Here is a 23228-nt window from a genome sequence, read left to right as displayed (position 1 = left end):
AGAGAAGTGCGGCCTTCCACATACGTATGATCTACAGAAGCGTAAAAAGCGACACATTCATTCAAATAAATAGATAAATAAAACCAGACAAGGGAAACATTGAAAGTCTGATTCTGAACAGTGACATCAATATGTATTCCTATTTTCAGTGCCAAATAAATCGCCAAGTTTTAAAGCTTCAGAATATTCTGATTGATTTGGGGGGTACGCACAGTGCTTCCAATAGCCCGAACTACATTCCACTCAAAGATTTTAGTCTTGAGATTCTGAGAATATGATTATTGATTTGATAGATTTATTGTTTCAAATTAACATGACTATGAACATTATTCTGATTCTTTGAATAAATTCAACATCCAAAAGGAATTGATGTTCCAATGCTTTGGATAGTTGGGCTGCAGTTCGGACCATTGAATACCTACTCTAGGCGTGCATTGTACACGTCGTTTTAGAGCCCTTGTATTTGGGTGCGCAGACATAAAGGGGAAACCCCCCTTGCGCCCCTCCGCCCTTCTCTTCTCAAGATCTGTAATTTTGTAATATCAATACTCCGTACAACATATATAACTAGGTACCTAGGTATATATTGCTATATCATCGTATGATTTAGTCTATTAAAAAACATGTAACCCTTAAAATATACGTAAATCCGCAAAAACTTCGGCACGATAATTTCCTCACAGGTTATCAAACATCCAATCCAAATAACGATTGGTTGGTTTGATCTTGAATATTGAAAACACTGTACATCTTTGGTGTCCAGGTAGGACCGTCCTGGCTGAAGTACGATTTCCATGTAAATGGAGGAGTGTCAAATGAATTATGAATATGGATCGTGAATTTCGGGTGATAATATGGGGAATAAGGACTAATCGACAATGCCATGAATTGTTGAATAGGTCCATTCGATAAATTTGTAAAGTTCGAGATTGATCATTTGCATGATAAACTCGTTGTATGGTAGGTAACATGATACACTGGTCAGGAACCCTAAGTTTCTTCAACCAGTGATATTCCGCTTTGATGCAGAGATTGTGGGCTGCTGATCAGAAACACGAATGAATTGATGTTTCATCATGCAAAAATAACCCTAACCTTGAGTAGTTTGGCTGTGTACTCAATTATAGCTGTGTACCTTTACTTAAAGGTTATCGATTCGTGCCATTGCAGAACCCTTTGTGACTTTTATATTCAGGTTTGTTTTCAACATGTTTTCCGCCTTAAAGAAATCATTGAGGATAGAGCCAAAGACCGAAGCGCCAAAAAACGATACCCCAGACAAAGAGACGCAAGAAGGGGATAGAATAGAGGATATCGTCGTAATCAAAGATCTAGACGCGACAAGAAAAGATGGAGAGAGTGGAAAAATCGAAGATGCTAGAGATGAAGATTTGTTTGTGGTGAAGAATCTGGATGCAAGATTGGAAGAGGAGGATACAAAGAGGGAACAGAATCTGGGAGCTGAAGAGGGGTTGGAGGATGACAAAAGGGAACCTTCAAGCATCGGAGAGAAATCCGTGAAGGAAGAAGATATTTTGGTAGTGAAAGATTTAGATGTCAAGGACGAAATCGAGAGTGTGGAAGAGAAAGATGCGAAAGTGGATGAAACTCACGTGGAAACGGACGTTACCGAGGACAACGTTGAAGAAGAATCAACGTCAGAATTAACGTTACCATCGATATCATCAAAGAACATTGAAATCCCATTGTCACCGTCACCGCCGTCGCCACCATCATCAGAAATTGGTGATTATGTTGAAGAAAGCAAGGGGAAACAAACGCCAACGCCGCTTGCCGCTTCGGCAATTTTTGACACCCCTGGCAACGATCGTTGCTTGGTGGGGTCACCGCCGGCAACTACCGCCAATCCTAATTTAGAAGTAAACAAATTTGAGGAAACCAGCACATCCACATCACCACGTCACTCACGTACAATTTCACCAACTCCTATTGAAAATCATAGTCACACGCAAAATCAAGAAAAAAGGTTTTCTTCTTCCACAACAGATTTTGAGATAAACGCACCGAATACCCCACCTGCGACACCACCTAGGGTTGTAAGGCGCGAAAGATCTGCGAGCCAAAGAGAACGCGAGACACTACGTTCGAGACAATTTTCCGAGGCAGCACGATTGCAGAGATCTGCAGAGAAACCCGAGAAGAGCGAGGAAGAGCTCGGGCTAGGAAGAAGAAGAAAGAGGTACCAGCATAGAAATAAATCTAAGGGATCAATTTCAGGCTCAGGGGAAGCGTTGAAAGCAGTTGAACCGCTGCATGAGCATCAGCTTGGAAAGATGGCTTTTGCTGAACAGCAACAATGGATTACGGTGCAACAGAAAACTTTCACAAAATGGTAAGCCGGCCTAGTGTATTTGCGAAGCATGAATGGGTTATTTACTAGAAATTAGGTTGAACACCAAGATAGCGCACAGGAAACTGGAAGTAATAGATTTGGTTAAAGATTTGAGCGATGGAGTAAGTTCTCTCTGCAAGGGTTTTCTTCTTAAATGCTAACATAGTAGGTCATTCTCATTCATCTCCTCGAATGTCTCTCCAACGAATCACTCGGACGATATGCGGCGAAGCCTAAACTACGAGTGCAGCGATTCGAGAACGCGAATTTGTCGCTAGACTTCATCAAATCCAGAGGAATTCAAATGACAAACATCGGAGCCGAAGATGTTGTGGACGGAAATCGCAAAATCATACTCGGCTTGATCTGGACGCTTATTCTCCGATTTACCATCTCTGACATCAACTTGGAAGGTATGACTGCAAAAGAAGGTTTATTGCTGTGGTGTCAAAGAAAAACAGCTTGCTACGAAGAGGTCGATGTTCGAAATTTTACAGACAGTTGGAACGATGGCTTAGCATTCTGTGCATTGCTCGATATCCATCGCCCAGATCTGATCGATTATGATACTTTAGACAAGGATGATCACAGAGGAAACATGCAATTGGCTTTTGACATCGCTACTAAGGAAATTGGTATTCCAGCACTTTTGGATGTTGAGGATGTCTGCGATGTGGCTAAACCGGATGAGAGGAGTTTGATGACCTACATAGCCTATTGGTTCCATGCCTTTTCGCAGATGGAGAAGGTCGAAAACGCTGGTCGAAGAGTAGAGAAGTTCGTCAATAACATGCAAGGAGCTTGGGAGATGCAGAGTGCTTACGAAAAGAGAATGAGAGCACTTTTGAAGAGTATTAAGGAGCAGGTTCTTACTTGGCAAGATGCGACTTTCGAAGGTACATATGCGGATGCAAAGAAACAGGCGACACACTTCAGTTCATACAAGAGAGGCCAGAAAAGAGAGTGGGTTGCAGAGAAAAGTGATCTTGCAGCACTATTAGGGAACATAAAGACGAAGCTCAGCACATACCGTCTTCGGGCTTATGACCCACCCCCAGAGTTGAGGTTGAGTGTTCTGGATGAAGAATGGGCGAAGTTGATGAAAGGGGAAATGGCGAGAGGTCAACTGATAAACGAGACCATCAGGGAGTAAGTTTAATGCATGTGCAAACTGAATTGTGCTAATGATTTTTAGTATCAAAAATGCCTTACGAAGATCTTTCGCCGACAAAGCCAACGACTTCGCAACTACTCTGAATACTATGCAATTGGCAATATCAGGATTGGAGGGTGATGTTGAGGATCAACTGGTTCATGTACGCCGATTACATGATAATCTTCCACCTCTCAATCAATTCTTGGATCAAATCGAGGCCATAGACAAGAAATGCGAGGAAGCAAATATTGAGGAGAATGATTTTACGACTTACACATACGATGAGCTTTGCTACGAGATGAGTCTTGTCAAAAATTCGGTTGCGAAGAAGTTGGCATTCTTGGACAACCAAGTAGTGGCTCGTAACATGACAAATTTGACGCCAATACAACTTGAAGAATTCGAAAGTGTTTTCCGACATTTTGATCGCGACGCTACCAACAGTTTACAAGAATTGGAATTCAGTGCAGCCTTGGCATCACTTGGTCTCGTCTTCTCCGAAGACGAAATGCACGACTATTTTCTCGACACATCAAATGGAAAGGACTACGTAACGTTTGAAGAATTCATCCGATTTATGGTGGATGTCACAGAAGATCAAAATACAGCGGAGCAAGTTTTCCAGTCCTTCCGCGAAGTTGCGGACGGCAAACCATATGTTACAGAAATGGATTTGAGACATAGTTTAGTACCCGATGAAGTCATTGAAAAATTGACTCAATTCATACCGATGCATAAAGGCCCTGATCTACAAGAGGATAGAGGTATGCCACAATATGATTACATCAGTTTTATGGACAAATTACTTGGAGGAAATGAGGAAGATGGAAATGAAGGGGCTTTAAGCGAATTAACCAATGGAAGAAGTCCAAAGAGAGCGAGCGGGAGTGGTGGAAAGGCAAATGGGGTTCATTGAGATGAGAAATTACTTCCTTGAGGGGGAAAGAAGCTTACAGGTACTCGATTAAATATACTTTGTCATAGCCAATGCATTCGTATGGTATATCCTTTTTGTATTCGGTAGTTGGTCGGCCTTGGATTTATGATCGGGAGGATGGAATCGAATTCTCATGGGAATGGCGAATCGAGGAATAAGCGATGGAGTTGAGAATTTAGTTAACCTTGTTTGCTCTGTTTGCAAACATAATTAGATAACCTTGAAGCATTTGATTGAATTTATGCTTGAAATTTTTTACATTATCGAATTTCGTTTGATCTCAGCCCCATTGAGTTTCTGGCTAGTCAACTTAGTCAAGAGACAATCCAATTTATACAATATGTTTGTGACTTTTTAAATAGTTTTCTAGTAATTGGGGGTGTATACAATTGCATCCAATTGCTGTTTTTCTCATTCATTTCATCTATCATTTGATTGCGTTTGCTGTTAATTAGCATTAGTTATTCGTTGTTACGGGCATCGATAAGAGATCGATATCGGGCCGACTATTAGTCCGGAAGCGAAGAGTTTTCATATATATATATAGCTTCGGAAGAAGAGGTTTTGAAGGAATTAATGAAAAGTCTTATTATCAAGTTTATACTAGTCGTCACCTTGCATTGATTCTAACATTCGTTCATTGACTTTGCTTTCTCTTTTGATTTACTCATTTGTCATATAGTAAATCGGCCTTTATATAGTAGAATTTTGAGATAAATAGTAACATAATTCGACTTTTTAATACAGATCGCTAGTTTTAATATAGATCACTAGTTTCTAAATACTTTTAAAAAATTCAAAATTTTTAAAATATCAGACTTGGTAGATTTTCTAGATTTTCTAAAAAAATAAATCACTTTTTAGAAAATCTAAAATACTAGAGAAACGAGAAAATCTATTGAAAATTAAATCCTGAAAAATTTAAAATAATAATGAGAATTAGTTTTTAAAGTTATTTCGATTTATAGATCAATTAAATGTCTAGTTTCAAAGCGATTATATGATTCCATTATTATACAATCATATAATCTGTATTGAAAAGTAGAATTTTGTTATTATTTGTCTCAAAAAGACTTTATACTTTACGTCATTCTCGTTTATTGTTCAGAGACGTGATAACAATCATATGTATTCTCTGATCTAAGAGGCCGTCCATATGCAGTTAACGAATACCAAACCCCGGCATCCCCAACAGTTGGTGGCGCTATCTACTACCTATATGCTGCTTATATTTCTCACTCTGAACTCGTAATCTATATCTCAATTACTCAAACTTCTTCACAAATTGCTTGATATACTCAACTGTAAGCCCAAATTTCCCATAACCATGAAACTCATCGTCGCCGGATCAACGGGGTTTGTCGCCACAGAACTCATCAAACAAGCCCTCTCCAGCCCGGAAATCACATCCATCATAATTCTTGCTCGTCGTGAAACATCTACACCACAAACCCTTGACGATAATGCTGACATCATCAAATTCAAAGCTGTCATTTGTGATAGTTTCTCAAATTATTCGGAGAGTGTGAGGAAGGAACTTGAGGGTGCGGATGCGTGTGTTTGGTAATGTTGTTTACTTTTCCTCTATTATTATATTCTTAACCCCTTCATTTATCGCTTACGGATTAAGGATTTGATTGACATAATATTAATCAATACCATAGGCTCATTGCAATAACCCCTTCTAAAATGAAAGATTCAACATTAGATGAAGCGAGGAAAATCTGTGTAGAGTACACAGTAAACGGGCTCGAAACTATTACCCAGCTTCCGCGTGAAAAGGATGCTAGACCTTTTCGGTTTATTTATGTTAGTGGACATAAAAGTGAAAGAGATCAGAGTAAACAGCCTTGGGTTATGGGTGATTATCTTTTGATGCGGGCATGTGTTCTTTTTCTCCCGTTTGGCAAGGATTGAGTATTTAATGGTTTTTTAGGGTGAAGCTGAATCCCGTGTCGTCGATTTTGCTCATGCGTCACATGGGTCAGTGGAAGCATGTATAGCGAAACCAGGACTGATAGATAGACCGGATCGTCGGCAAGGGTTGGTGGGTAGTGTATTGTCGACAATTGGGAGAAGTCTTATTGGGCTTCCGAAAGTGGATGTTAGTCAAATTGCGGCGACTTTGTTGGAGCAGGCAGCCAAGGGGATTAAGAAAGAGACGTTATCGAATGAGGATCTGGTCAGGATTGGGGATAAGGCGTTGAGTGGTTAGCTGAAGTCGCAATGTCCATTCCGTGGTTAATGGTTCTCCTAGTTGCGAAGTTTATCGGGCGATTTGGGTGTTGGTTAACGATTATGTATCTCGAGAATGAAATGGGATGGTAGCACTATGAATATATAGTGAATTGGTATTTAATTCATCAAATCTCACTACGACTCAGGCAAGGTATTGTGACATCCCGATGTCTACTCTGCACCAGGTCCCTGTGCATTGAAACACCCATTTCCTCGAATAATATTTTCCCAACTCCTTAATCTACTAAACGCCGTGGAATTTACCCTTCAATTATAAACGAATCCTTCCTTGCCTGTTCTCGAGCCACCAGGAAAATAGCGACAAAAGTAATCCTGAGCCAGCCAATCCCAAACAAGAACCTCCCAAAAGCCATAATTCTAATCTCTTAGAATGCCGCAGTGCTATAGCCGCAGCACAAGTAGTCATATTTTGTTCCGACGTCATGATCGTCTCCATTCGCTCTATCTCGCTTCTCTCATTGCAGATCCATGGGCTTACTGCCCCATGAAGTCCTTTCTCTCTAGAGCCATGAGTGTGGACCTTGAAGAAGAGACCAGGTAATTTCAGTCCATCACTGAGAAGGCAATGTACTTCTTCTTTCATTTGAGAGTAATCGTTTTTAGGATCAAGTAAAGGGGACTTTGCTTTTTCAAACAGTATATCAAAGCCACCGTTCGCGAAATTATTGGTAGAAAAGTGGTAGCCTGTCGCATTTCCGAAACCGAACTTGAGAACTTCCGTGTCGGTATCGAGGATAGAAGGGAGGAATGTGAAGAGCATGGGAATACCTTCATGGGTTGAGATGCTGAATGTTGGGTTGGTGCATGGTGATGACAGAGGGCAATAATACCCTACGTGGTGAACAGGAAAACCGATAGTATGGGTAATAAGGTATGGTACAGCTTTCGGAAATTCTGAAGGATTAGGGTACATCATGTCCAGTAGAGCTGGAGGATCGAAGTTGGGATTCAGCGGTCGTCCATTCGAAAAGTGCGGAGTCGTAACATTAATAAGCTCTGATCGAAGGGAAATTATAGAGCTGCTGAGAAGTATTACAGACGCAATAGTATTTGTTGTACAACGGGAAGGGGAGTTCCTCTCAGAGTAATTGGCACAGATAGCGGTGACATCGCTGAATGACACATAGGTCTTTTTAGTATAAGCACCTACTGCTTCAAGCAACCATGCTGACGGGTGGTCATTTCCATGGCTCTTGTCTCCGGACTTTGAGTCTGATGAAAGCTTGCCTAGATCATTCGTAAATTTCGAGGGTTCCAAAGTAGCGTTCTCATGGGAGCAATCGCCGAAGTTCGTGGTCTCCGCCGAGGAGTATCGAACCGTATGGTACAGAAAAATATTCAGTAATATCACCACTACCAGGCATTGGATTGTGAATTTCAGAGACATGCTTTCAGATTTACTGGCTGCTGCCTTATTCTCGTCTTGAGCTGTTGAATCGAATGTGGTGAACGGTAAATTTTCTTTAGATGATGCAACACCTGATCGTGAAGACTCCATATTGAGCTGAGAAGGTCTCGTTGAATTTTGACCGAAAGGGCTTGATTATGAAACTACTACTTAGCTTCAATGAAGGGCAACCATTCCTTTTGTATTACGCCTACCCCGCCAAGATGGTCGGAATGACTGGTAGCCGCGCAGCATACCATTTCAAAATGTTGGAGTTGCGTTTACCCTTAGGCATCTGATCTGAGTAATAGGTTTGTATCCTCCAGGTAACTCTGAATTCTAATTTCAGATTTGAGGGGATGTCTTATCATGGCAATAGTGGGGGAAGGTACTTCGCTGACAATCTATCTCACAAATAGTTTACCAAACTCGGGGGAAGTGCATTTTGAGGGGAACAAAATGAGCGAAAGCGAGTACTTAGCTTAGGACTCGATATTTTGCTTCCACGAAAATCACTACCTTCCCTTGAATGACTGCATCAGAGTTAGTTATCTGCAAAATCGTCTCTCCGCCCCAATCTTTAGTTATTCGAAATAGACTGTGATTTTCGCAGGGGGTTTAAACGCGGATACCCACCGAGGCGCCTGCAATTCAACAGAGGAATCGCAAACTTAGATTGTTGCGAGGCTTCTAATGAAAAGTCTGTAAATCTTAAGGGCATTGAACACAGCCATAACAGATTTCTCGTATCGCGGAGGTAAATTGTACTTGTACCTTTTTGGTGATATTTCGACACTTTTTGTCAAGTAGTATCAACTAGAAGAATACCATGCGTTCGTAAGTTCCAAAGATCATCAAGCGGTTGTTACCCAGCAAAATATACAATTGAAAGGATTACATATTCCCCCTTATCGCGTAGACACAACTTGAATACCCAAGAACGATTGTTTGGTGGTTGAAAATATTGTTGAGGGTTCGGTATTGCAAAGTCGTCGTGTTGTGTGGAAATGTAGAGAGAGAAAGAGAGGGAGAGGTATTGAGGATACGAGGATACGAGGATACGGTGACCGAAACGAGCCGAAACGCTAATTATTGTAAGATGGCACGTAGATGGGTATCACCTTGCAAACAAAATCAATTCACGTCACACACCAACAACTGATCAAGGTTTTTTGATATTCTTGTACCAGCGATGTAACTCCTCACACATAAAATCGTATGGACAGCATCCTCATACTATGGAAATGGAATCTCTAGCTAGGAGGTGTTAGTTCTGGTGTCGCTCTTCTTCGCGCGTCTTCAGGCTGAAAAGGTTAAAAATGTCGCGATCGCTCCCCATCTGACGGAGTCGACGACCCCTAAAATATGATTCACCACCTCAATATTCCCATGCGTTCCCGGCTGAATGCCGCTCAAGAGTACCATATTTGTACACGCAGGTATGCCCGAGGATTTTTGGTGTAGCTACTCTATCCACTACATAACAAGACCAGAACACGCTGGTCTAGACAATCTCGAGACAATCAAGCATGACAATCAAAAATGGGGAATGCTTTCTGATTTTTTCACGAATTCGATACATTCGCTATCGCAATTGCATTTCTGCGGAGGAGTCTTTGGCCCTGGGAAGATCTCGAACATCGCGAATACGGAGCAGGATCCTTTCAATTCAGATACAGGGACTTTTGGTATCGTACGCGGGTACAATACCTACTGTGCAATCGATGATCTGATATTTAGTATGAACAGGTATTATTTGTGGGCCAATGCAAGAGAAAATGGGGGGAGGTTCGTTGACCTTGACTTTTTTTGCAAGCATAAGTTATCATATAAATTGGCCAATAAAATTCGGTTAGATTCTCTGGAGCTGGAAGCATATCGATTGATATCCCCTGCTTCATTGGATATAGGTACCCTATTTCAGTCAGAGTGCCCGTTTTCCTCCCATTCTAATACCATATCTTCTCATCTCTCTTTTATTTTGGAAATTGCAGGACCTAAGTACATTCCTGTTTTCAAAATGCCTGAAGTTCCAAAATTTCGAATCAGTGTGATAGGCAGTGGCCCAATTGGTAAGCTACTTCTGAGTAGTGTAGCTGCTCATCCAAGAATTGAGTATACACAATTCGAAGCCGAAACATTACCTCTACGTCCCGCCTTTGGCTATGGTATTGGGCCACAAACGCTTGCAACGACGAAGCGGTTAAGCTTATTTAGTCCACCAAACCCTTTGTTTTTCTACCTGCTCCTATTTTCCGATTTCAAATTCCGCTGTCATGTCTCATTGAATATACTCCTTTTTGCTTCCGTAGACTGTATCAGCACTTCTTTTTTCTCATGTTCTTCCAAAAGTTCGTCCCTGTTAGGCAATACTAACTCCCCGGTCTTACAGTCTTAATCTAGCTATCTATAAGGAATTGCACGACCAATTTTAGCCGACCCTGTTTGGATGGAATTTCACCATGGCGGGGAGGAAGACAATCATTTGCATACCATTCGTGTCCCAGAGGGAGAAGTCTTTGGGAGAATTGGACGTGATGAGCTTATGGTGATGCTTGATGCTTTCGGTCCCAAGGATACTCCAATCCAGTACGGCAAAAAGCTCAAATCAGTAAAGAAAAGTACTGATGGCGAATTAACGCTGACGTTTGAAGATGGTGGTGAAGATCACGCAAATGCCCTATGGGCGTGCGATGGTATGAATTCTCTGTGTAGAAAGTTCGTGCAGGGCGAGGATTACATACCTGCAGCTTACTCAGGCCATGTGACATTCAGAGGAAAAGTCGAGAGCAGCAAGATTGAGGCGGAGATTGGGAAGCGATTCACTACAGATACATCTATGTTCCTTGGTATTAAAGGTTGGCACGTATTAACCTTCCCCATTGATGGTGGTAAATACGTTAATATTGCGGCATTCTCAATGGAGGAAGTTCAGAAAAAGCGTGGAAGGAACTACGTAACAACTACCGATGAGCTGCTTACTTATTTTCCCGGGGCGAATTCCAAAGTTCGGAAATTCTTGACGGTAAGCGTTCAGGACATTGGCAGTAATGGTGTTATTCCTTGAGCTAACAATCTAACAGCTGCTTAATGACCAACCAGGTGGTTGTGTATGCCTTGAACTGACTCACATGCAGACTTTGGGTACCTTTACCAACCAAAGTCTTTGTATGACGAGCTTCGGTGATTCTGCTAATGGAATGCTACCTCATATCGGAGGCTCGATGGCAACCGGGTTCATTGGCGTTACTACCTTTCTGCATGAAGAGCTGAATCCCCGTATTCATGCCCTCAACCCGAATGCGAGCAATGCCGAGATTGCCGAAGTACTCATGGAGGCTTCTATTGCATATGAACGTAAGCATAAGCCTTTGGCGCAAAAGCTTGTGGACTACTCAAGAGAACAGGGGTTTGTTTTCTCGGGTGGAGTAACTGACGCCGAGGAATTGGCTCGAAGAGCAAGATTTTTGTGGAAGGCTGATTCTTACAATGCTACCGTTTAAGATGAAACAATTATCATCTATGTTGGTAACTCCACCTCGTCCACCTCGTCCACCTCCAGTTTCAACAAGAAGAAGATGCGCTCCAATGAATTTTGCGTCCGAAATATGATTGACCGATAACTCAAAATTTGTTAATTGGGTACTTGACCTATGTTTTATTGCTCCACTAAGGCTATTTAATAGACCTTATATGGAAAAGGTGTGGAGATGTCAAATTGAACCCTGTTTGTGGATATTGCTAGTCCAATTGCTTAATTCAGCAAAATACATAAATCGTCCAAGTTTCATTGGCCGATGGTGTCTAAGCTTTTAGAAGCTTCGTGGACGGATTTGATCCGAGCCTTCGCGGCCTTAGGGAACGAACATCCGGGTAAAGTATTCTCATTAGCAATTGACCCACTTATCAATATAGTGTGCTCCGTAATTCAGTTATTCGGCAGCGAACCCCTAATAGCTCCATCAGCCATACAGCGGAAAGCAGGCCGGTAAGTGGCCCTTGCTATTATCCTAGATGTGCTTTCGAATCCTAGAAAAGTACGGAGATTGAGTATCGAACGCGAGCACAACTGAATAGTTTTATGATAATTGTAGTCTCTCTATCGTTGTCGGGTTCCTTTGTTGTTTTGACGATGATGATTTTCTCGTGTATTCTGTTTAGAGTTGCGAACAACTGCACTGTGCCATCTTGGAAAAGCCACTGCAGAATAGTGGTGCAGTACCGACGCAATGGAAAGCTAACTCGCATCCCTGGACCATGGTCAGGGAAAGCTGCCAATACTACTTTCAACGGCAGCCCCCGTGCCACCCTTGCTACAGTGACCGGGGAGCATTGGAATCAGAGATAATGTCTCAGTCCCTACCCGGCTATTGTACATTATTATAGCACGGACTAGAGATCATTTTTGCTCGAAGCAAGCCATCTTGAGAACAATGAGAGTGCCCCCCCACTGTTCTCAATCTGCTCCCTGCACCAGGGTATTTCAGTTGATCCGGCTCCTTCCTAAATTGTATGGGGACGGGTATTCTGTGGTGCCCTCTTGGACCAGAGTTTATCCACCTGCGGCCCAAAGATCGGTTTCCGAACAGAATTGCCTCAATTCGAAGAAAATCCTTCCGTTTGACATTGCTAGGGGTTTTGCCACAAGCTTGCTTCAAAACAATGTTTTCAGCAGCCTGCGTCCACGGGGACAAAATACAATATACACCAAAGCTGAAATATCAACAAGCATCTGATGAGTCTATAACATCCTATCATTAAATTCCAATCGGAATGTTCAAAGGATCTGACTCGAATTAAAACATTGAAGAACATCTGGCTGTTAGGATTCGATTAAATGTTGATGAGTGTCGGGCCTGGGTAGGTATCCTCGATTGGTGCATAAACTAATTCGTTCGTTGTGTGCCTGTTCACTCTCTGCAAGATATGAATCCCACGCAACAAGTGATTTTAATACGGATAAATGGCCATGATCTTCATAATGGTTGGAAATACAACTCACTTGCTCATTCTCCTCCAAGTCTTTGGCAACTTGTTCCTCGTGTATTCTAATGCGAGCGGCGCTTTTATTTCCAAGTTCATTTTTCAGTAATAGTGTAAAATGCTGCCGGCTTTTCTGCCCTATAAAGACACCGTACAGTCGTTAACTCTGGGTTTCGACCATCGAACTGGAATCCTGGGTATATGCAAAATCCATACTTGGTGTTGGCCCCACAGCAATTAATAATGCAGGAGAAGATAATCTCCATTTCAAAAATCACTATGTAATCACAAGGGCCTTATACACGTATGCCTCGGGCGGGTTGAATTTAAGTTCATGAGACACCTTGACTGCGCAATGTTCCACAACTTTGTCCGATTTTGCGGAATTAGATTCATGAAGTCATACGGTCTAATCAAAATCTTTTAAAAGAGGTAGCTTTTTTCTCAGGGTTTACCCGAGTGCGAAAGGATTTATCGCCATATAGGAACCACGATGATCTGGCTGACAAACCCCCACACAATTGCAGGCCTTTCATCCTGCAACGGGAACCGAGTTCAACCCTGTTGTAGAACATGCATCGAAAGATACCAGCTGCTGGAATCAGCCTTCAAGATTTTAATGATAAGCTATAAATCAGTCGCGAGTTATTCCCTATTCGCGGCGACAAGTAAATAGCAGAGGTACTACGGGTTGCCGCTTGGTGGCTTGCGAGGCTTGGAATTAAATGCCATGGGTCCCTCGCGCATTTGACATATCGTTCCTACATGGACAGCATACCTTGTCACTATCAGTGGTAGAGTTTTGCACAGCAGTCATTTTGACCATGCATGTTATTACAGCAAATGTTCTACATTAATTCTGTAAAAACATGTGAGCCCAGAAATAAAGTATATCATTCATTCACGTCCCCGCAGCCTTATAGTATCCACTGGAGTTACTAGGCAATTGTCTATGCTGATTGATCTTCTGTCGATTGTTTTCTCTTTCGCGCAAGTGTCTTCACGATGAGCACAGTCAATGTATCGACCAGTCCTCCAGTTGCGAGTAACCCTCGCGGGGCGGTCGTTCTTGAAGGAGCTACTATTTCAATGGCCTTCGTTGTGATTTTTGTTTGTCTGCGAATATGGGGTCGATATCGCTATAACAATTCGCCTGGAAACTCGACGCCAAGTTTCGGTGAACCCAGATACTGGATGCTGGTCTCCGACTTAGCAATCGTTGCTTCATCTGTAAGTATCTAAATCAGATTATCACACGATGATTCTAACACTTCTACAAGGTACTTGCCATCATTTTGACTGTGATCGCTTGTGTTAGTAAGTGATTCTGTGGTATATTTTAAGGAAAACGCTGAGCAGTTAATCAGGCGCGGAATGGGGACTTGGACTTCACTCGAAACTATTGAGCAAGACACAGCTTGAGACTACGCTTCAGGTTGGTACCCATTCGATAAACCCTTGATTGTGAAATACATTCTAATCCTATATAGATGTTTTATCTTTATCAGATATTCTATAAAGCAGGATGTGGTCTTTCGAAAATCGCGACTTGTCTACTCCTCTTGGCCATTTCGACTCCACACATGAAGAATTTCAACAAATGTTGCAAGATAATGATTATATATATCGCGGGATATTCTCTCAGCTGTTCCATCGTTTCAGCCTTTCAATGCGGCCTCGACTTCAAGAGTAATTGGACTCACTCGTTAAGACAAACCCACTGCTTCTACAAACCCCCATTCTGGTTTACTCATGCTGGCTTGAACATCTTCGCAAGTATAGTGGTCGCAGCTCTTCCATGGTGGCTATTCTCTCATGTTCAATATAAGAGAAAATATACTATAGCACTGATCATGACCATATTAGCTCTTGCGTAAGTCGTCACTCACCTCATAAACAATGTGACCATATCTAACCTTTCAATAGCGAGATTATCCTCGGGTGTGTACGTTTGAAGGGTCTTTATACATCTTCTCAAAATCTCAACGACATACCTTGTAAGTTGATCTCAGTACTGTCATAATACAGACTATAATGCTTACTCAACTCTTATGAAGATGGTGCTACAACCGGTATACTCGTCTCTCAGCTTGAAGTCAACTTCGGAATCATCTCAGCCTGTATTCCTACTGTTCTGAAGATTATGGAAGACTTCTTTAGGCGGTTATTTGGGATTAGCTTTGGCGATACAACAATTGAATCGGGGGCTCAATCCCAATCTCGATCTCGCAATCTCGGGGCTATGGGTAGTCACTTGCAGACTACAGACAAGTCGAAGCCTCGCTCACAATACGAGCGTTTTGGCGACGACGATCTTGAGATGGATTCTTTGCATTCGGGCAATAGCAGGGAAAATATCATTCGTGACGACAAAATCCCTGATCAAAAGATCAAGGTTGAAACATCTTACATCGTAGAAAGGGAGATTGATAAATCCGAAAGTATGTAGACGATTAGATTTCGGCAGGGCTGGCTCCACATAGTGGGGGAAATCATTTTATCTCCAATTTAGCACCTGTCTACCACATATCACAGGAGCCACAAGGGCCTAGAGTAAACATGGCCTCGGAATGCGTTTGAAATTTAGAGCTGGACTCGGTTGTAACAAGATTGTAACTAATTTACCATATCGATGCCCCACTAGCTGTGTGATACCACGGGTGGTATACGGAGTAGTAATGGCAAGATCATACGAGTTAGAGAGCTAGGGGGGTCGCGGGGGTAACGCACTTGCGCGTAACCAAATAATATCCCATGTCGATCACCCCCGTCATGACGGGGGCACGCTGCGGACTTAAGCGAGTGACAAGGAATATAAATTCTGTATATGCATCCTTCATATGAGTAATCTGGATCGGGAAAAGGACCCCGTAATCGATTGGGTAACGTCCATGTGCCGATATCCTTTTATCTACAGGATTCGTTTTGCTTTCAACCGAAAACTCATGTCGAAACGAGTGTTGAACTTATGCTTGCTAAAGGTTTGTTACAGGTTGGTCTAGGCAGACTCTGCATCGGAAGTCCCCACAAATATCAATAATTGATCCTAGATGGTTGCGGTAAAGGCGTTCTTGCATGTTGAGTTGCAAGGCGAATATTGCGATAAATACTACATTCCCAATTGCTACATCCCACCGAGATTGTTTCCATCAGATTTGTACTTCAACCCTTCACATCCCTATTCTTTGTTTGTCTAGTAGAAAGGGATATTCATCTACCGTTCGAAGTACCACTGCTCAACGAAAACATGGCACAAGAACCAGTCGCAGAAGTGTCTCAAATGGACGAAAAACACTCCGCTACAGAGACCAGCCATGATTTGGCACTTGCTGGTCCCTCTCGATTCGATAAGAAGCTCGCTTTGAAACTTGATATTTACCTTCTCACACCCATGCTCTTCTTGAACTTCCTGTCTCTCATGGGCCGAACGAATATTGGTGCCGCCATGGTACAAGGCTTGCCAAAAGAATTGAAGATGGATGCCATGAAAGTTTTCATCTCAGTTACCATTCCCTTGGTACCCCTGATCCTATTTGAGGTTCCCAGTAATCTCCTCATGCGCTTTTTGGAAAGGAAATACAACTTCTCATACATGAGATATCTATCTCTTATGACTGCTCTTCTAGGTACGTCTATCTCCATAGTCTTATCCTATGCGTCGATATCTAACCTGAACCAACAGGTCTCGTCACTCTGGGCCAAGGGTTTGACCAAAGCTATTCGGCCTTGCTAGCAACTCGCTTCCTCGTAGGAGTATTTGACTCTGGGCTCATTCCCGGATGTATCTTCGTCTGTGCTTTATACTATCCATCAGTACATCTGCAATGGAGAGTTAGTATGCTTATGGTTGCAAATATCGGTTCAAATGTTGTGGGAAACATTTTGGCTTTTGGTATTGCTCATATCCACAGCTCGAATGGGTATAAGGGATGGCGATGGTGAGTCAAGTGATTTCTTAATACTCCGGACGGTGAATATTTGAAGGCGGTACAACGTCTGAGAGCAGCACAATCTTCAAAGTGGATTCATACATCGAAAGCCGATTGTTGTCGGACTGTAGCCCGAACTACTGGATCTTCCGCATCTGTGTTCATATGTCAATATGCAAAGATTGGAGAGTAAATACTAACCTCTGATCCTAGGGTCTTCATTGTCGAAGGATGTCTCACCCTAGCTATCAGTTTTGCATGTCTCTTTTGCAACATCAGCCGCCCCGAGACAGCATCTTTCCTCGCCGAAGAACAGAAGGAAACCATCGCCACTGAGGTTGAAGCTCGCACAACAACCGTCGGAATCGTCGCAGAATGGAAGATTTTCTTGAGCAATGGTCTCAACTATATCTGGGCCGCGTGTTACGTACTCACCTGTTCCACAACCTACTCTGTCGCCATCTTCGCTGCTTCTTTTGTGCAAGCTTTCCATCCTCACTACACCACACCACAAGTCCAGGGTCAAGTCGTTCCTATATTTATCGTATCTGGTGTAGCCTGTCTCTTGGCTGCATATGCAGCTGATCGTTTAAACCACCGCGCCGGCTTTGCCATTATAGGTTACCTTATCACAGCTATTGGTTTCATCATTCTCAGACAACCAAAGACCCCCGCGCCACATATCTCCATGCTTGGTCTATACTTCGTTAGCATAGGTACCTTTGTATCATTACCTCTCCTGTACAGCTTGCCAATGATCAACTCGGCTACTCCATACCAGAGGGCCATTGCAGCAGGGTTCGTAATTGGTATTGGAAACGTCGGTGGCTTTGCTAGTTCATGGTTGTTCAGGACCAGTCAGGCACCACATTACCACGAAGGAATGACTGATTCCCTCATAATGACTTTGGTGGCTCTTGCTTTAATGGCTTTTGCTTGGTTATATATCACAATCGCCAACAAGAGGTTGGACAAGAACAGCACCACAGATGCAGGATCTGTTAATGGCAAAGATAGCCTGGTCGTAAGAAGATACAGAGCATGATTTGATTTTTGTACATACCAGTTTAGCAATTTCTAAGAGTTTTTAATCATGTGATGTAGCTGTTCCTTGCCAAGGTTTAGTTTGCGCTAAGCCCAGAAGCGAACCCCCTGGTTTTGTGGAGAATGACAATCTCAAGCACAAACTCTGTGGTATCTCGAGTATCTATTTTCCAGCAACCACGACGCGTGCAATTCAATCCCAAACGAAAAAATTATGACTCAGTCCAAGTGTTCTCCTTATCTGAGAAACGGATTGATTTGTCAACTTTCTTGCAGATACCAGCCTCACCAATTCCCACGCGCCATTAATTTCTGAGGCTTCTAGCCCTCAAGGACCCACTATAAGCCCCATAAAATGATTTGTTGTCAATTCGGGCCAGCCCGATGTGGAGATCACATGTTCTTCCTTGTTGGTTCTGCCATGTTAGTCCACACCGATTCGTCAGTCTCAACCAATCATGTCTACAGAACGTTGCATTGCTGTCTCCTCTAGATCATGTACAACAGGTTTCCACACTCGCCTCGCTGCACCCACGAGATAACTTCTCCACTCTCCAGACCGGTTTTTATAATTTCGATCGAGTTTGTGAAAATGTGCTTTATCCATAAATCCTAATTTCTCCACTCCCTCCACACCTAACAGTCGATCTTCATTGCGTTCTCAATTCTTATCTTATCACATTTCACCAAGAACGTTCATTACTCGAGGCTGGATTTCCTCGTCAAGACAAAAGACATCGAAACTGTTTAGAATCTCGAAAATACAACGAAGAAAAGAAGCAAGAATCGGTGCAATAAAGCTTCTGTTAGGTTGAAAGGAAATAATAATCGGTGCAATAAAGCTTCTGTTAGGTTGAAAGGAAATAATAATCACCACCTCTCAACAAGCGAGTGAGTCGTGGTGAAGAAGTCGATCCAGGAACTGCCGGTCAGGACCTATTCGGAGAAAGAGAACTTGCAGCTGGCCTGCATTTGAATCCAGGTGATAACAGAACATCGGTACAGAAGCGCGAGTTCGAAAACGAGGAGCTGTAAATCGACAATTCAATTGGAAAATGGATATTTCCTGACACGGCAATACCATCTAACGATTATTCGTCGCCTTCTTCTAATGGATCTGGAGATCAACACCCCTTAAACGGAACTAAAAGAACTCAACATCGTGAATTCAAATTTGCTCTACAGTACCGACAGATCTATAGACCTTGACTACTTTAACCCGATCACTGAGCAAGTTTCTGAGAATATGAAAAGCTATCTGAAGAATTTTTTGCCGCCTCCAATCCCACCGGTGGGGTCAAAAACCCGATCGCAGTCCCCATCCAGGTCTCGACCTCACACTTCATCCGAGAAAAAGCCCGAGATTAAGTCAAAGCCAAAATCTCGAATGGAGCCTCAATCTTCAGTCCAGAAGGGCAGAGCGTCTTCATCTCGCCCACGTACTTCACGGTCAAAACTCGCCTCAAGTAGCTCTTCCAGTTCCAACTCGATTTTAACGTCTGACGAACTCACGGCCCAGAGGCTTCAAGCTGAATGGGACCGTGAGGATGATCTTCTTCAGTTACAGCTACAATTTGCACGCAATCTGGAGACTCGAAGCCCCTCGCCGTCTCAGTTTGAACTCGATAGACTAGAAGCGCAAAGATTGCAGGCTCAAATTGAAGAAGAGCAAGCTGCTTCTGACGCAAGACGGGCCGCACGTCTTGAGAGGGAAACGGAAGAAGCTATCAGAATTGCCACCGAGTGGGAGAATGAGGATAGTCATGCTGCCGCTTTGCAACGAGAATGGGAAGAGCAAGAAAGGAGACTTGGCGAGCAAGAGGATCTTGCGAGGATCTTGCTTCGAAGGGACGAAGAAAGGGCCGCTTCGCTTGAAAGTGACTTAGCTGCTGCGCAGGCCGCTCAAGCTCAATGGGAACAAGAAGTCCATCGACAAGAGGAGCAGACTAGAAGAGTGTCAGAGGATGAGGAGAAAAGGGAAAGACAGGCAAGGAGAAGAAGAGAGGCAAGAGAAGCTGCTGAGGCAGAGCGGAAGGCTGAATTGGAGAAAGAGAGGGCAGCTCGCAAGGAGGCCGAAAAGAAAGTGAGACTTGAGACAGAGCGATTGCAACGACAACAAGTTGAGAAGAAAGTTAAATTGGACCGAGAGCACCGAGCAAATGAGGAGACCGCAAAGAAAATCCAATTAGAAGCCCAAAAGAAAGAAAAATTGCGCGTTGCCGATGCTAAGAAAGCGCGTGAGTTAGCTGACAAGGAAAAACAGCGGGTCGCAGATGCAAAAAAGGCACGCGAGCTAGCTGAGAAGGAGAAGAAAGCAAGACAGGCAGACTGTGTGTCATGTATGGAGGCGGGAGAAAAAGTCAAGATGTGTGTACTATCCTGTAAACACGCTTATTGTGGAGAATGTATCGCGAGTAAGTAGCCAGTTTCAATTTTTCTTGCATGAATGCTAACTCATCAGGTGCCTTCCAATCTGCTCTTTCATCCAAGACACGATTCAAGTGCTGCAAGGTGAATGTGGTGACCAGCCTCGCTTCTCGCTGGCTCGATGCAACTTTCATCAGCTCCTACAAAATGATGATTCTCGAGCAAACTACCAAGGATCCTCGCTATTGCTCCAGCAAAGAATGTGCTAAATTCATTCCACCAGCCAATATACACGGAACCATTGCAATTTGTCAAGCATGCAACCATCGTACATGCGCACCTTGCGGTAATGGAGAACATTCCGGAGTTTGTAAAGAGGATAAGGAGGGTCTAGCAGTACAGGCTTTGGCGGAGAAGGAGGGCTGGAGAAATTGTCCAAGGTGTAAATTCGTGATTGAGAAGAATGAGGGTTGCCTGCACATGACTTGCAAATGTCTGTTTGAGTGGTGTTGGGAATGTAAGAGAGAGTGGAACGAGTGTAAGAGCACTTGCAAGAGAGAATAACGCTGTGGCGAATATTTGCGAAGACGAAAGAAGCATCAGATTGGTCCCACATAGTTAGAATACTCCTCAAGCAATACATTGTCCCAAGTTCTCAGAGTTCTTTGAGCAAATGATCTGTTCCAAATAATTGAAACACTCGTAATGGCAGCCATTTTTATAGTTCAGTACCTAAGTAAATTAGCGCTTGTAGGGTGGTATTGTCATTCCAGATGCAATAGGCGCGATCTTTCTCTTTCTCCAATTGAGCCATGCTGACGGCACAGCAGTTCCACACGCAAGTCGTTTTACCATATCCAATCATTTGACTGATATCGCCCTCACAAACATAGAATACTGTATTGGATTGACATCCCGTCCGCCCCGAAATATATGACGCTCGCGTACAATTTCAGGGGGTGGGCGGGGGTGAGGGACGATGGAGAAGAAATCCTTTTGAAACAAAGCATGATATAAACCCCAGACTACACTATAGACGTCAAGCTATGCGATACGGTTGATTATAGTTGATGGTTCGAGGAAAGCCGACAAATTAGACTATCAATGTAAAGACGTAGCTAAGTCCGAAACAAAGTTGGGGACCTCGGAAGTCTTTATCGTTCAGGAGGGCAGAATTTTCACCGCTTTACAGAACCTCTTGGTCATCTTGAGGTGACGGAAAATCTATTGTTCCGGTCGAGGCTTTGTACGTTGGATATGCTTGAAATGTACTGGCTACGACCGATAACTTTCCTATTATTAGACCGAAAAGAACGGAAAGGTTATTATTGTATTGAAAGTTTGTTTTGTTTTAAATTGAAGAATGATTGACGTTATCTTAATACAAACAAGTATCGTATAAATAGTCCATTAAATTAAATACTGCATCCAATTCCATTATTCTTTTCCATATTTTATCAGTGTCGTCATTTGCTTTCTTTCCGCCTCACACTCATTTACGTCTCGTCAAAGAATTTGTTCTCTACAACCAATAAATATACACACAACAGGACACACCTGGGCGTTCTTCGAATGTGAGGAAAAGATGAGCGGGCTTAGAACGAGCATCTGGGCCCCCGGCAGCTATCGCTCCCCGAGTTACAATGGCTCCAGCTATAATAATCCCGCGCGAGAGAATGCGCCAGTCTCTACTACCCACTCGCATATCTCAAGAGAGATGAGTAAGAACCGGGCAATCGAAACGACCCGCGAAATAATTCTGGATGGTAAATTGGCAAATAATGAGCCACGGAAGAGTTCTGGTGGGCTGGGCGCCAGTCAATGGGCACCGCGCGATTACCCTGGAAGATCAAAAACAGCAAATCGTCAAGAGGTTTGGACAATGGTATGTTTACACACTTGCTTGAGAGACATGCTCTGTTTACCTTCTAATCCTTCTCAGGTCACGCCGGCCTCGCAACATAAACCGATGGCTCATGCGTATAATGGCTCGAGTCCTGCATACACCTCTCCAGACCTCGGTCTTCCTTACGAAGTACAACATTACATTCTCGGTATGATGCAGCGGATCATGGAGGAGGGGTGTTATACCTTTGCATCGCGATGGATTCCCGACGTACTACAAAGGAACAATTGGACGTGCTCGGAAGCGGTTGAACTGTCTACATGGAGAACAGTCCTTCCAGAGAATGTCCCATCAGAAGCCATTACCTCGCACGGCAAATCTCTTCACCAATGCCTGGCTAATGCTGTCCGAATACGAAACTCTGCTACTCATCGGCATATCTTTTCGAGTCAGGAACTACGTGGTTTGGCACAACAAGCCGAAGACCTCATGAGTCTACTTTCTGACCACTCGAGGCAATTAAAGTTTCATAAGCTGTGGACAGAATTATACGATTGGGAAAAGCTCAGTGTAACAGACATGCAAGCCGCCAGATACAAGATGGAAACTGCACTTCAACAGATTGGGGAACGTCCTATGGAGGACGATATGGATTGGACACCTAATGTTATCTCATTGGAAAAAGTTCCCGCGGTAGAGATAGGACCAGAAGAGGTTGAGAATCACGAAGTTCATGATGCAATGGAGATCGATTAAAGAATGCACTACAGAGGAACTATGGGATGGCGAACTGGCGTTGGTTTAATCGTACGTTGTATAAATTGGGAAGATCATAGCTTCAGGAGTACTTGTGGGGGTATAGCGGGTCGGTAGGATTTCAAATACCCTTTTTGTCGCCTTTTGGCACATCTTAGACGCATTGTTTGAGGTACTTACGAGCATAGACTTGTTCTAAATCGTTTTCTAG

The 23228-nt window shown here is 43.2% G+C and overlaps 8 protein-coding genes across 8 annotated transcripts; 7 read left to right on the top strand and 1 right to left on the bottom strand.

Moving 5' to 3' along the window:
• Positions 1-1208: 1208 nt before the first annotated feature.
• EAF02_010322 (uncharacterized protein) lies at positions 1209-4425 on the top strand (the record flags this gene model as incomplete). The annotated part of the gene is made up of 4 exons (XM_038906370.1): positions 1209-2353; positions 2409-2475; positions 2523-3502; positions 3549-4425. 4 exons carry the CDS (start codon positions 1209-1211, stop codon positions 4423-4425), a joined length of 3069 nt encoding a protein of 1022 aa, XP_038754097.1.
• Positions 4426-5773: 1348 nt separating this feature from the next.
• Positions 5774-6661, top strand: EAF02_010321 (uncharacterized protein; the record flags this gene model as incomplete). Its single annotated transcript, XM_038906369.1, has 3 exons — positions 5774-6009; positions 6111-6327; positions 6383-6661. 3 exons carry the CDS (start codon positions 5774-5776, stop codon positions 6659-6661), a joined length of 732 nt encoding a protein of 243 aa, XP_038754096.1.
• Positions 6662-6955: 294 nt separating this feature from the next.
• On the bottom strand, positions 6956-8203 carry EAF02_010320 (uncharacterized protein; the record flags this gene model as incomplete). The annotated part of the gene is made up of 1 exon (XM_038906368.1): positions 6956-8203. One exon carries the CDS (start codon positions 8201-8203, stop codon positions 6956-6958), a length of 1248 nt encoding a protein of 415 aa, XP_038754095.1.
• A 1909-nt stretch (positions 8204-10112) lies between these two features.
• Positions 10113-12309, top strand: EAF02_010319 (uncharacterized protein; the record flags this gene model as incomplete). Its single annotated transcript, XM_038906367.1, has 3 exons — positions 10113-10443; positions 10507-11117; positions 11176-12309. 3 exons carry the CDS (start codon positions 10113-10115, stop codon positions 11593-11595), a joined length of 1362 nt encoding a protein of 453 aa, XP_038754094.1. The 3' UTR covers positions 11596-12309.
• Positions 12310-14080: 1771 nt separating this feature from the next.
• EAF02_010318 (uncharacterized protein) lies at positions 14081-15524 on the top strand (the record flags this gene model as incomplete). The annotated part of the gene is made up of 6 exons (XM_038906366.1): positions 14081-14305; positions 14356-14392; positions 14443-14510; positions 14566-14948; positions 15002-15072; positions 15133-15524. The coding sequence occupies 6 exons, from the start codon at positions 14081-14083 to the stop codon at positions 15522-15524; spliced, it is 1176 nt and encodes a 391-aa protein (XP_038754093.1).
• Positions 15525-16322: 798 nt separating this feature from the next.
• On the top strand, positions 16323-18049 carry EAF02_010317 (uncharacterized protein; the record flags this gene model as incomplete). Its single annotated transcript, XM_038906365.1, has 3 exons — positions 16323-16701; positions 16758-17013; positions 17218-18049. 3 exons carry the CDS (start codon positions 16323-16325, stop codon positions 18047-18049), a joined length of 1467 nt encoding a protein of 488 aa, XP_038754092.1.
• Positions 18050-19294: 1245 nt separating this feature from the next.
• EAF02_010316 (uncharacterized protein) lies at positions 19295-20979 on the top strand (the record flags this gene model as incomplete). The annotated part of the gene is made up of 2 exons (XM_038906364.1): positions 19295-20462; positions 20510-20979. 2 exons carry the CDS (start codon positions 19295-19297, stop codon positions 20977-20979), a joined length of 1638 nt encoding a protein of 545 aa, XP_038754091.1.
• Positions 20980-22000: 1021 nt separating this feature from the next.
• On the top strand, positions 22001-23017 carry EAF02_010315 (uncharacterized protein; the record flags this gene model as incomplete). Its single annotated transcript, XM_038906363.1, has 2 exons — positions 22001-22300; positions 22358-23017. The coding sequence occupies 2 exons, from the start codon at positions 22001-22003 to the stop codon at positions 23015-23017; spliced, it is 960 nt and encodes a 319-aa protein (XP_038754090.1).
• Positions 23018-23228: the final 211 nt, after the last annotated feature.

This window comes from Botrytis sinoallii, assembly GCF_014898435.1.
Source record: "Botrytis sinoallii strain Bc 23 chromosome Unknown BSIN_024, whole genome shotgun sequence".
Taxonomy (NCBI): domain Eukaryota; kingdom Fungi; phylum Ascomycota; class Leotiomycetes; order Helotiales; family Sclerotiniaceae; genus Botrytis; species Botrytis sinoallii.
This window is presented reverse-complemented; position numbering and strand designations above follow the sequence as displayed.